This window comes from Polypterus senegalus, chromosome 2, assembly GCF_016835505.1.
Source record: "Polypterus senegalus isolate Bchr_013 chromosome 2, ASM1683550v1, whole genome shotgun sequence".
NCBI lineage: Eukaryota > Metazoa > Chordata > Cladistia > Polypteriformes > Polypteridae > Polypterus > Polypterus senegalus.
This window is the reverse complement of record NC_053155.1, coordinates 92022249-92035814: the sequence shown is the minus strand read 5'-3', so window position 1 is coordinate 92035814 and position 13566 is coordinate 92022249. Positions and strand designations below refer to the sequence as shown.

General features: G+C 37.7%; 1 protein-coding gene across 2 annotated transcripts in view; it reads right to left on the bottom strand.

The window, feature by feature from the left end:
* The window catches only part of LOC120523149 (NADPH oxidase 4), an 82088-nt gene extending 69682 nt beyond the window's left edge, over positions 1-12406 (bottom strand). Inside the window, exons 1-2 of one of the 2 annotated variants that reach the window (XM_039744163.1) lie at positions 12140-12406; positions 10911-11006 (exon numbers count right to left, since the gene is read on the bottom strand). In XM_039744163.1, the coding sequence (XP_039600097.1) occupies positions 10911-11006; positions 12140-12196 (153 nt within the window). In that variant the 5' untranslated portion in view covers positions 12197-12406. Of the gene's footprint in view, positions 1-10910; positions 11007-12139 lie in introns of those variants that run through there. The other variant, XM_039744164.1, reaches the window with a different exon arrangement.
* Positions 12407-13566: the final 1160 nt, after the last annotated feature.

Below are 13566 nucleotides of genomic sequence, written 5' to 3'. Positions count from 1 at the left end.
TGGTTGAGATGACAATAAAGTTCGCTTTAACTTTGACTTTGTGGATAAATTAGGAGCACAAAAAAGCATATTAAAAAAAAACATTTGCAGAATGCATATAAAACAAATAACTATAGCACTAGTTATAGGGTTTGTGAGAGCATGAGAGTAATTGTCAAATATGATACTGAAAATGCCAAAAGGTAATTACTGAGAAATATTAGAGCACAATTCAAAGAGATTATTTCAGCATTTTTAGGAACAAAAGAACAAAGCAAATAAGAACAATGAAAGAGTAACTGGATTGTATTAGGAACAGTACAGAAGAACCAAAATTTACAGACAATTTTATAGCAAGTATTCTAAATTTGCATTTTTTTTTAAGTTTTCACATTTGAAGAAGCTGATAACCTCCTGGTAGTTACACAAAATATCAAGGAGGTACTTAATGATTTAGAAATTATGAAGAAAAAAGTGCTGCTTAGATTTAAAAATCAAACAAATTATATGGGACAAGATAACATTTATCGAAGAGTACATAAAGAAGTGAGCAAGTACATTAAAAACATATTTAAAAAAATCACTGCACATAATAAAAGGTCAGTAAGCTTATTATGTATCACAGGTAATTTAATGGATTTAATTATTTAAAAAAAATATTGAGTAGCACGTGGCAAACCAGATGTATTAGTGAATAGTCAACATCAGTTTAGACACTGAGAACACTTAGAATTGTGCTTCACTGGTATGATGGAGTTTTATGAGGAACCACCAAAAGCATTTAAAGGATTATGGTAAGAGGTAGAGCTGTCAGCTAGAATTTCACTATTAAAATATAATTCAAATTTATTTGAAAAATGTCTTATTCAAAGACAAATGCTGACATTTGAAAAAGAACAGATATTTGGCATACCTCTCACTAATTTTCACATTGTGTTACAATTTCAAATCTACTTCTGTATTTCACAGATCTAGTTTGGCATATCAGCCTTTTCATAATATTTGAATTGTAAGCTTGTTCTCTTCATTAGTAACAGTTTCACCCACCCCATCTGACATCATAATTTGAGACAGTTTTGTCTATACCACTGCTCCTCTTTTTGATTAACTGAGCAGCTTTTTCTAAACATGTCTCCTGTAACCTACAAGCATCGTTCTGCCCCAAAACACTGCTAAACCTGTGATCCTCACTGATGTTTAATGCTAAGATGTTCTAATTAAAGCAAATTAAATACAACAACCATAATTCTGTTTTTTCAGTTATTACTATAACTAGTGTTCAGCAGTACAAATGTATCAAGTTGGAGTCCACACACTCTACTTTGCACAACTGGCATTTTTTTTATTTTAACTAAATACATTCTACACATCCTGTAATTTCCTTCAAGAATTTTCTCAAAGACCAGAAGTAACTCTAACCCTAGCCCTAATTTGCTCAACCAGTTGTCAGTTCTATATGAAAGACAAGACAACTGTGCACACTCTTCATTTCATTTTTATAGGGTGCACCTGCATGGGTGGCTTTGATGGCACTTATATTTAAATAACAGTTGCTGAGTACCACTAAGATTTTTCCTTTTGGTTTTCGTTGTTGCTGTGGCTTCTGACACCTCTGTCATTACTATAATAATATAAGTGCATATAAAACAGTGTTCAAACATATACATAATACTCTAAATAGTTTATAAAATGAAATTAATTAAATATTTACTTATTTTTAATTTAAATATTCAAACTTTATTTGTTGGCTAAACTGATAGTTCTAGTAAGAGGAAGTTTTTCTGAATTAGGTGATCTGGGATCAGTGCTGTGGTCACTACTCTTTTTAAAATCAAATCATCTAAATAAGATTGTAAATAATACTACCCAACCCGCGGCGTACCATACGCCGCATAATCAGGCCGGTATTTTAATGATTTTTAAGCACAGGGAGAAAATTAACATTTGAAAAATTGGTAATGTAATAAATTAGCAAGAAAAGCAACATTGTAACAATGCACGGAACGAACCAACACACAATCGTCAGTGACTGAAAACTGGCGGACCGCCATCGCTCATGTGCCCACCTCCAACTCGTCACTTAAGTCGTTGTTGTCTTTGCACAATCTAGATGCACCTGTGACTCACGTAGACTTTCCGTGTTCCTGCAGGAGCATCTAAGAAGACGCATGTTTGTCGCGGATGTGAACTGCTGTATGTAGCATGTAAAACAGTTTGCTATGGTGCACGCGGTCGTGCGTCGTAACCGAAAACTCAGTTTTTAAAGACTGCTCACTTCATTGTGTTTTAACCTCGGCTCTGCGAGTTGTTGTCGTATCCAATGGTCTTGGAGTTGGTGGCGTAGCTCCTTCCCGCATGCGCCATAGGTGTCTTACTTGTCGGCGGCTTAGTGAATCCACGCCCCTTCCGGGGTGCTTTCCATGGGTGTCTTGCCTTAGTGATATATAGATGCTCATTAATTTGCATACTATACTAAATTAGGTGGAACAGCAGATGTAGAATAGCCAAATCATTACAGAGGGAAGAGGCAAAAATACAGGCTTGAGCAGATTTGTGACAGATGAAAGTTTATGTAAATAAATGTAAAATGTGATTTGAATAAACAATTGGAAATTTGAAACTTCAAATTACACTTTATGAGAAGGACATAGTTATCTTAATGCACACTTTACTTTTTACATTCAAATAGTGTACAGAGACAATTAAGGGGATTCATCAATACTGTTCTAATAATCTAATGTTCTAATGTTTAAACCAGAGATTGGGGGTAGGATGTTAAAACCTTTTAAATATGTAATCTAAACAGTCTGAGTGATCTTTTTTTAATCTACACATTAATAATCATTTCTTTGTTTTTTTTATAGTGTGGAACACTTACACTACTTAAGAAATAACTGGCATCAGACTAACATCATTGTCTAGAAATGAACAATATAACATTTACTCAAGAGTTGCATAGTTTTGGATTATTGTTTGCAAATGACATTTTCATAATGCCAACATACTTGTCAAAAAAGTGCACCTATTTTAAATACAAGATGTGTCAAATGCTTTCCTTTCCTACTTTTATTACAATAACTTCTTTTCAACGGTTGTCCGCATATAAGCAATTAGAGTGTGTTAAGCAGATGTAAAGAGTACTTTGAGAGGCTTATAAATGAAGAGAACAAGAGAGAGGCGAGGTTGTATGATGTGGAGATAGTGAATCAGGAAATGCAACAGATTAGCAAGAAGGAAGTAAGGACAGCTTTGAAGAGGATGAAAAATGGAAAAGCCGTTGATCCAGATGACATACCTATGGAAGAATGGAGGTGTTTAGGAGAGATGGCAGTGGAGTTTTTAACCAGATTGTTTAATGTAATCTTGGAAAGTGAGAGGATGCTGAGGAGTGGAGAAGAAGTGTACTGGTACCGATATTTAAGAATAAGGGGGATGTGCAGGACTGTGGTAACTACAGGGGGATAAAATTGATGAGCCACAGCATGAAGTTATGGGAAAAAGTAGTGGAAGCTCGGTTAAGAAGAGAGGTGATGATGAGCAGCAGTATGGTTTCATGCCAAGAATGAGCACCACAGATGTGATGTTTGCTCTGAGGGTGTTGATGGAGAAGCATTGAGAACTCCAGAAAGAGTTGTATTGTGTGTTTGTGGACCTGGAGAAAGCATATGACAGGGGGCCTCGAGAGGAGCTGTGGTATTGTATGGGGAATTCGGGAGTAGCAGAGAAGTATGTAAGAGTTGTACAGGATATGTACGAGGGAAGTGTGACAGTGGTGAGGTCTGTGGTAGGAGTGACGGATGCATTCAAGTTGGAGTTGGGATTACATCAGGGATCGGCTCTGAGCCCTTTCTTATTTGCAATGATGATGGACAGGTTTACAGACGAGATTAGACAGGAGTCTCCGTGAACTATGATGTTTGCTGATGACATTGTGATCTGTGGCGATAGTAGGGAGTAGGTTGTGGAGACCCTGGAGAGGTGGAGATATGCTCTAGACAGGAGAGGAATAAAGGTCAGTAGGAACAAGACAGAATACATGTGTGTAAATGAGAGGGAGCTCAGTGGAATGGTGAGGATGCAAGGATTAGAGTTGGCGAAGGTGGATGAGTTTAAATACTTGGGAACAACAGTACAGAGTAATGGGGAGTGTGGAAGAGAGGTGAAGAAGAGAGTGCAGTCAGGGTGGAATATGTGGAAAAAAGTGTCAGGAGTGATTTGTGACAGATGGATATGAGCAAGAGTGAAAGGGAAGGTCTACAGGACAGTAGTGAGACCAGCTATGTTATAGTATATGGGTTGTAGACGGTGGCACTGACCAGAAAGCAGGAGACAGAGCTGGAGGTGTCAGAGTTAAAGATGCTAAGATTTGCATTGGGTGTGACAAGGATGGATAGGATTAGAAATGAGTACATTAGAGGGTCAGCTCAAGTTGGACGGTTGGGAGACAAAGTCAGAGAGGTGAGATTGAGTTAGTTTGGACATGTACAGAGGAGAGATGCTGAGGATATTGGGAGAAGGATGTTAAGGATAGAGCTGCCAGGCAAGAGAAAAAGAGGAAGGTTTAAGAAAAAGTTTGTGGATGTGGTGAGATAGGACATGCAGGTGATGGGTGTTAAAGAACAAGATGCAGAGGACAGAAAGATATGGAAGAAGATGATCCGCTGTGGTGACCCCTAACGGGAGCAGCTGAAAGAAGAAGAAGAAGAACTTTTAAACAGTAAATTAAAATAAACAGAATAAATTAGGGTATTAATGAAAGGCAGATAACAAAATTTAGGACATCATTTTTCTAAGTACATAATGCCGATCCATCACATCATAAGCTCTCTGATTGTGTTGGTAAGCACTTATATGCATATATACTGCTTAAAAGAATTAATGGAACACTTTTTAATCAGAGTATAGCATCAAGTCAATGAAACATCTGGGATATTGATCTGGTCAGTTAAGTAGCAGAGGGGGCTGTTAATCAGTTTCAGCTGTTTGGTGTTAATGAAATTAACAACAGGTGCACTAATGAGACGACCCCCAAAACAGGAATGGCTTAACAGGTGGAGGCCACTGACATTTTTCCCTCCTCATCTTTTTGGAGTGTTTTTTCACTAGTTTTGTATTTGGCTACAGTCAGTGTCACTACTGGTAGCATGAGGCGATACCTGAACCCTATAGAAGTTGCACAGGTAGTCCAACTTCTCCAGGATGGCACATCAATACGTGCCATTGCCAGAAGGTTTGCTGTCTCCCAGCACCGTCTCAAGGGCATGGAGGAGATTCCAAGAAACAGGCAGTTACTTTAGGAGAGCTGGACAGGGCTGTAGAAGCTCCTTAACCCATCAGCAGCACCAGTATCTGCTCCTTTGGGCAAGGAGGAACAGGATGAGCACTGCCAGAGCCCTACAAAATGACCTCCAGCAGACCACTGGTGTGAATATCTCTGGCAAAACAATTAGAAACAGACTTCATAAGGGTGGCCTGAGGGCCCAACGTCCTCTAATGGGCCCTGTGCTCACTGTCCAGCACCATGGAGCTCGACTGGAATTTGCCATAGAATACCAGAATTGGCAGGTCCACCACTGGTGCCCTGTGCTTTTCACTGATGAGAGCAGGTTCACCCTGAGAACATGTGACAGATGTGAAAGGGTCTGGAGAAGCCATGGAGAATGTAATGCTGTCTGCAACATTGTTCAGCATGACCGGTTTGGTGATGGATCAGTGATGGTATGGGGAGGCATATCCATGAAGGGAAGCACAGACCTTTACATGCTAGACAACAGCACCTTGACCGCCATTAGGTATCAGAATGAGTTCCTGGGACCCATTGTCAGAATCTATGCTGGTGCAGTGGGTCCTGGGTTCCTCCTGCTGCACGACAATGCCTGGCATCATGTGACGAGAGTATGCAGGCAGTTCCTGAAGGATGAAGGAATCATACCATTGCCTGGCCCCCACGCTTGCCTGACCTAAATCCAACAGAACACCTCTGGGACATTATGTTTCAGTCCATACGACGCCACCAGGTTGCACCTCAGACTGTCCAGGAGCTCAGTGATGCCCTGGTAGAGATCTGGTAGGAGATCCCCCAGGACACCATTCATCGTCTCATTAGGAGGATGCCCTGACATTGTCAGGCATGCAGACAAGCACAAACTATTGAGTACGATTTTGAGCTGCTGCAATGAAATTTCGGCAAACGTGACTAGCCTGCCGCCTCATTTTTTCACTTTGATTTTCGGGGTGTCTTTGAATTCAGCCGTCTGTAGGTTGATAATTTTCATTTCCATCAAATGATGTGGCATCCTTTCATTCCTAACACATTACCCAGTCCACATCAGGAGGAGTTTTATTATCTGCCAGTACTACAAAACTCTAACAAGGAATTGCCGGTATGGAGTAGCGTAAACCAATTTTCAAATCATAGTGGCAGTGATCAGGGTCCATATAATAGCAGGGGATGTAGGGCAAAGGCATACACATTTAGCCATGTCCCATGGCACCTCTTTAAAACAATCCTTTAAAGGAGCCCAACCCCTTCCAAAGTCAGGCATCTACTGCATTGGACGCCAAAAATGAAGATAAGCAAAAATCTACATATAGTAATTGAGCATGAGAGAGATTCATGAGATCGATCTTGAGACTTTAAGAATTGATAATTGAAAAATAACGATTAATTAAAAAATCAATATTTTTACCATGGCCTAGTCCATAGTTATGTACAGGAAGAGGCATTGAGATAGTGAAAAAGACTTATTTGTGGTCAGAGATCCCCAAATAACTGCTGTAAGGGTGGACAACAGATAACTGAGATCCAATATGTGACCATCAGAGTGGGTAGGAAAATCAACATGCTACACCAAGTAAAAAGAGTCCAGGAGAAATAAAAATTCACTTGTCAGAATACATGAAGGACCATCAATCTGAATATTAAAGTCACCCCCAAGAATAAATGTCTGGGAAAGATAACTTATATGTATTACTAATTTAATCATATCAGATTTAAAAAATGCCCATTCTATTTTGGAAGATGATAAAAAACAATAAATTAGATACAACCAGATTTCATTATTAGTTTTAGAGCCAGATACATGCCCAATGGACATTCAGTTAGGATTCTTTTACTGCCTAGCTTAGATCTCACAATTACAGCAAGCCCCCCAGCTTGTCTTGCCTTGATTAGACACACAAACTCATTTGGTTTTGATCAAGTTTCTGCTAAACATAATATATCAAGATTATAATCAGTAATTAATTCTGATAGTACTGGTGATTTGCCTCGGACAGACCTTGTGTTAAACAAAGCAATGTCAGTGGCCGAGAGTTCATTGTATGCAGATCCAAATCCAAAGTTTATTTCAATGTAGTGCAAATTTGGCATGTTGACACCCTCTTAAGAGCGTGAGTAGGAAAGTGTATTCCAGTACATGTGCTGCTAGTGATGGCAAATTCATTTTGTGAAGGGTTCTTTGCATATGAATTTGGTACTTTATGTTTTGAAAAACTTCCAAATATGTAAAAATAAACTGATATCTTCAATGTGTGGTAGGCCTCCTAGCAGTTCACTAACAGATTAGGAACAACTGGACATAGCCTGTTTTATTTTTGAAGCAAGAGTCTTTTTAAAATAATTTCACAAATCTGTTACCATCTGTTCACAATTGTTTACTCTATGGAGCCTGTTACAGATCTAAATATATAAAGGCTCTTTCTAGAACTCTCATATGAATGCATTTGTTCAGAAACACTTTTGGTTCCCACATGGCATTGCTGACGTAGTGCTGAAGAACCACTGTGGAACTTTTATTTTTAGGAGTGTAGCAACACAAGCCACCAAGAAATGTCAATTGCAAATGGGCAGCGATCCACACAAATGTTATGAATCACGGCCTGAAGTACATAAAAAGTAAATCAAATCAGTCAACAGGGCCACCATAACCATCAAAGACGTACAGGTAAATGCAGGCATGAGTTCATTTTTCTACTTGAAGTACATACAGACAGGGCTGGCAACGATCCAGTATATCAAAGAAAATGGAACATTCCCAAAAACTAGGTCTCCACATTGTAAAGAAAAAAAAAACACAAATCAGGCATCAGGATGCAGATGGGCATCGAAAAAATGAAGCACACGGACATTCAAATCAATTGTCCAAGAGGCCACAAATACAGCCAAGGCATAAATCCATAAAAAAAAAACAAATTCAAAACAATAAAGTAGCTATTTGGATCCATGAACAACACACACAGTGAGAAACTGTGAAAAGTAAGGCAAAATATGCAAAGTTCATTGTAATTGCGAAAAGCGTTATTCATACTGAGATAAGCAGCGGCAGGCATGCGCCAGCTTTCCCACCTTGTACAAGATTGTATGACACAATTTTCAATTTCTTAAATGTTTAAGACTTTTCTCATATTATGTGTACCCTACATAGGCTCTAGTTTTTCATTAAAATTCTATATGGAAAGGTACAAGCTTCAGTCAAGCCCAATTTGATAAATGTTGTAGTATCAATAGTAGAATTGTCAGGTGTACAGAATACAGTGAAATTCTAACTTGTATGTTTAAATGAATGTTAATGATGTTAAAAAGACTCTTCAACGCAAGCAGATATGATTTATATAAAATTGTTGGTGGTTGTACAAAATTTTAACAAGAAGTTGCTTGTTTCAAAGCATACTTACAGTATTAAGGAACAAAGACCAAATGGGCCAGTGTCATTACTCAAGATCAAATATTGAGTGACTGAATGTATAAGGGGCGGCACGGAGCAGTGTGTAGCGCTGCTGCCTCGCAGTTAGGAGACCCAGGTTCGCTCCTAGGTCCTCCTTGCATAGATTTTGTATGTTCTCCCTGTGTCTGGGTGGGTTTCCTCCGGGTGCTCCGGTTTCCTCCCACAGTCTAAAGACATGCAGGTTAGGAACACTGGTGTTTCTAAATTGTCCCTAGTGTGTGGATGTATGTGTGTGTGTGTGTGTGCCCTGCGGTGGGCTGGCGACCTGCCTGGGGTTTGTTTTCTGCCTTGTGCCCTGTGTTGGCTGGGATTGGCTCCAGCAGACCCCCGTGACCCTGTAGTTAGGATATAGCAGGTTGGATAATGAATGGATGTATAAGTGCTTTATTTAACCTTCATTTTAGATCCTAACAACAATATTTATTTAATATAAAGTTTTTGAAAAATGTTAGTGTCATAAAATTAAATTTCATTCTTTACATATACCTATACATACAACCACACACACACTATAAGATACTATTCTCAAACCCACTTAATCCAATTCAGAGTCATGTGCTATAGATTTTGCTACAATGCAAGCATGATTAATGATTCCATGCTACCTGTTAAATATTACATGTCAAAATTATACTGAAGAAAGAAATGGAAAGCATTTAAATGATAATAGTTAGTAAACTGTTTTTAGATTGCCAAATTATATCAGTTATTACTTAAAAAAATGATTCATCCACATAGGAAAGCATGTTTATTTTGAATTGTTATGTATTAAAGCTAGGCAAACATATCTGTAAAAACCTAAAAAAAAAAATGAAGTTCTACTAAATATTTTTTACTTTTTAAAAACATTGTGAAGTATCAAATTCAGAATGATCAGTTTCCAACCATGAACACTACTGAATCATCAGATAACTAATGCCAAATGTCAGCACTCCTTTCCTAGTACATTCCGCATGCACATTTTTTTTCCACTTTATAAACCCCCATGTCCTATTATTTGTTTTTATTTATTTTTTAATTTACCCTGCTTGTCTAGGGCTGGTTGAAATTTTACACTCAACACTGCCAGTACAAGCATCAATCTCTGAGTTGGAAAAGCAGGTTAGAAATGAAAGAATGGATGGTTACTATAACTTAAGTTATTACAAAAAGACTTTTGTTGTCTTAAATAGTTTCAATAACACATCAACTGTCTGTTTAGAAGATGTACATGACAACAGAATTTGTATTCATGAGCAAGATAGCAGATAATTTATTTCAATAAAAGTAATTTAAGGGTTAATTCTTACCAAAAACTAGTCACTGTAGGACAAGTTTTCTTTGCTGCATTGCAAACTAAACTGGTTTACAGAGGAAAATGTACTCTTTCACGCTACATCTATCTATTCCACTCATATATGAACATTTAAAATGAATGTTTTTAATTTTTCAGTACCTGATGTTTTTTCATTTTAAATAAAAGCATACAAAATAAAAAGACATAAATTCACTCATGTTTAAAATGCAAAAGATGTCATCTGTATATCTCCTTATAGCAGGCTTGTGACTAAAAGAGATCTGCTAATGTTGTTTACAGAGATTTTTTTTTTTTTAATATATACTTTGTTAATACCCAATGGGAAATTGCCTTTTTGCATGACCTTTAGGGATCAGAGAGTAGGGTCAGCCACCCATGGACCATTTTTCAGGTTAAGGGCCGTTCTCATGGACCCAACAGAGTAGGATCCTTTTCTGGCAGTAAAAGGATTTGAACCGGCAACCTTCCATATACCAGCACAGATACGTAGCCAATGCTTCATCCAATATATGTATCATACGAGGTATGTAGCCCCACAGATTGCTTTAACTGATCTGTTAATGTACAGGCAAGTCGAAATGCACAAGTTCTTCGAGTTTGGTGTCATATTTAGCCATTTTAAAATCATATTATATCAGTAAAACACTTATACTGTAAAAGTGTATGTTTTATTAAGAACATCTTACAATTCTTACTTTCTCCAAACTGTTGGATCATCAAGAGTGGCATTTTTACAGCACTGAGAAACCACTCTTAAAAACATTCCTGATAAAATGAACATTGCATCTCCCAAACGTATTAAATTATGTGGCAGTGATACAATGTTTTTCAAGAACTAATTAAAAAGATATTTTAAATATAGACATGACACTTTATTTCCATTGCAGATAAAACCGTAAAATACTTACCCCAAGCATTTTATAAAGATAATAGTATTCTGGCCCTTTAAGGTATAAGATGAAGGTTTTCCAAAACAGCCAAACATTGGCAGCCAACCACAAGAGCTGAAATCAGACAAGCATGCAATGTTATTTATTTTTAATTTGCTCAGATGCATTCAGTTTCATTCTGTAATCTTATGATATCTGTCTGCAAGACACCAATAGATACATTGAAAAACACACTGTGGAAAAAAGTTATATCACTGAATGAGTTGATATACAACTGCTTTCCCCTGCAGCCACAGAACAAACTGCACAGCTCTTGATTTAGTGGATTAGACAGTCTGTACATGAAGGTAATGGCATGTGATCAAATTTTAAATTTGTTTTTGAGTTAAACTGACATTTGGTACAGTATCACATAAAAAGGTTATCCTACCAAACATTCATGGTACCTTTATTTATAGGTTTCCTTGTACAGTACTGTATAATTTGTTACACGTTTCTCTCCAGAGTAACAAATATGGTTGGTGAAACTGGTGGTGAGTCACCCATTTAAACTGAGGATGAAAGCTCTTTCCCAAGGCAAAGATTAGAAGGAAAATAAAATAGCAGGAGTGGACTTCTTTGTTTTATATTTACCTTCGTTAAGTCAAAGGTACTAGAATATTGCAAGTAAATACATTTTCCCACATATTACTCAAAAAGAGGATGCCATGACATTAGTCCATTTAAAGCACTCAAATAATAAGGCATGTCTCCTTGAATGTTCAAAATACACTTTATTGGTTTTATCTGTTTATTAAGTACCTGCAAGTAATTATTATTGTCATTTGTTTGAAGTCATATTTGCTGTTATTGGTAGTATATGTGTACGTTAGCAGTAGACTTTCATAAACATACTTCGTGCAATTATAAATTGTTAGCAATACTTAATTAGTTCCTTAATAAAGTATATGTAAATATTGTAACGTGTTATAAATGGGAACATTTTACAAATATTCCACACTCCTGATAAGCTAAACTGAAATTTTGTAATTTCTCATTACTAAACTGGAAGGTGTCCTGCAAAATACTTTCATGAACATGATGGTCACATACATAATTCATTACTGTAATACTATACCGCACAACACAAAAGAAGCTAGAGTCGGACTTAGCTAAGCCGGGTTCGTGCCCTCCTACTAAATGCCTTGCAAATGAATGGCAAAACCCTAGCGTTCTGAACGCGTTAATGGCTTTGTAGTTCCACTCACCAGAAGTAGATGCTTGCCCCCCTCGTTGGACAGCCAACTCCTGCAGGACAAAGCCATGATTTTCCTCGGAACTTTTTTTTTTAGTTTTACACCATAAAATACAAAGACGTCCTTAAGGTGTTGACCTCAAACACCTCCAGTCGTATCAGTTCCTTCTGGTCATCGCCTTATTTTATACTTCCTTCCCTGTATTATCTGTTTTGCCCGGTTTGCTCCCACTTTTCCCAAACGCTGAGCGCACTTTTCCAGCTGCCGCTTTCACGAGCACGCGCGCGCGCGCGTCCGGAAATGACTCGTACTATACAGCTGCGAAATAACGTCAGCTCAGCTATGAAGAGGGTGGACTGGTCGCTTATTTTTGCGTAAGGGGCTCATGATTATTGTATTAATGTACCAATTTCAAGAAATAATGATCCCAGTTTTGCATCAAGTTTTGTTTATAGGTTCGAGAGGAGCAGGGGCCAGGTTTGGGAGTATGAGTATGACCACCATGCAGCCATTCTCTCGGGGCAGTTTAAGTCGTAAATGAAATTTGACAAGCACATACTTAGGTTCTGAGAGGAAAGCAAGCACCCAATAAGTGTCATCGGATGGCTCTCTGGAGTTGCGAGACAACGATAGTGTCACAGAGCTACCCTGAACCCGTTGGATAAAGTGAAATAAATTGGCCGTTTACATGGTTGTTTATAGTTGAATTAATGAATCGGCTTTTACGTCAAAAGTAGCATCGCGTGCTGTGAAAATGCGTGTGTGATAAAATATGTGCACGATGGACGGGGTTTAAATTCAGACTGTGAGTTCTGTGCTTTGGAATATGCAAGGAGTAGATAGACTGATGTAAAAGGGAGGTGGTTTGGACAGGAATTATAAAGAAGAACCCTTGACTTCAACGTGCATATTTATACTCTCCTTTTCAACTGACAAGTTTAATGATCTTACCAGAAGTTCAGATTGAATGAATAACGTCACTGGGAGCTGATCAGGAACTGGAAAGAAAACATGAAGTGGCTGTTTTATCTCAACTACTGTGACTCAGCAGCAGTATAGTTGCATCGGCATACTTAAACTTTTCGTTTATTTCTAAGTGCAAAATGTGTGGTGTTAATTTCCATCATTTTCATAAATACGAATACATTTATATTGTTCGTTCTTCAATGATTCTAATTACATTTCGATGGGTTTGTCTGCGCCAAAAGTTACCCCAAAGCCATCTGTCTTAAATATCTTCTCTGCTTGATGATATCAGCTCTATACAGTTTCCACTATCAGTACCTTAATGAAGATTTTTTTAATTTCTTTACTTTTCATACAAATATTGAGTAAACTCCCATTTATGTTTGTGAACAGTATGTGTTTTCTCTTTGATCTGTTGCTAAATAGAATTTCAGGCAATAATTCTGTCTGTGTATTTTACAAACCAGATTAAT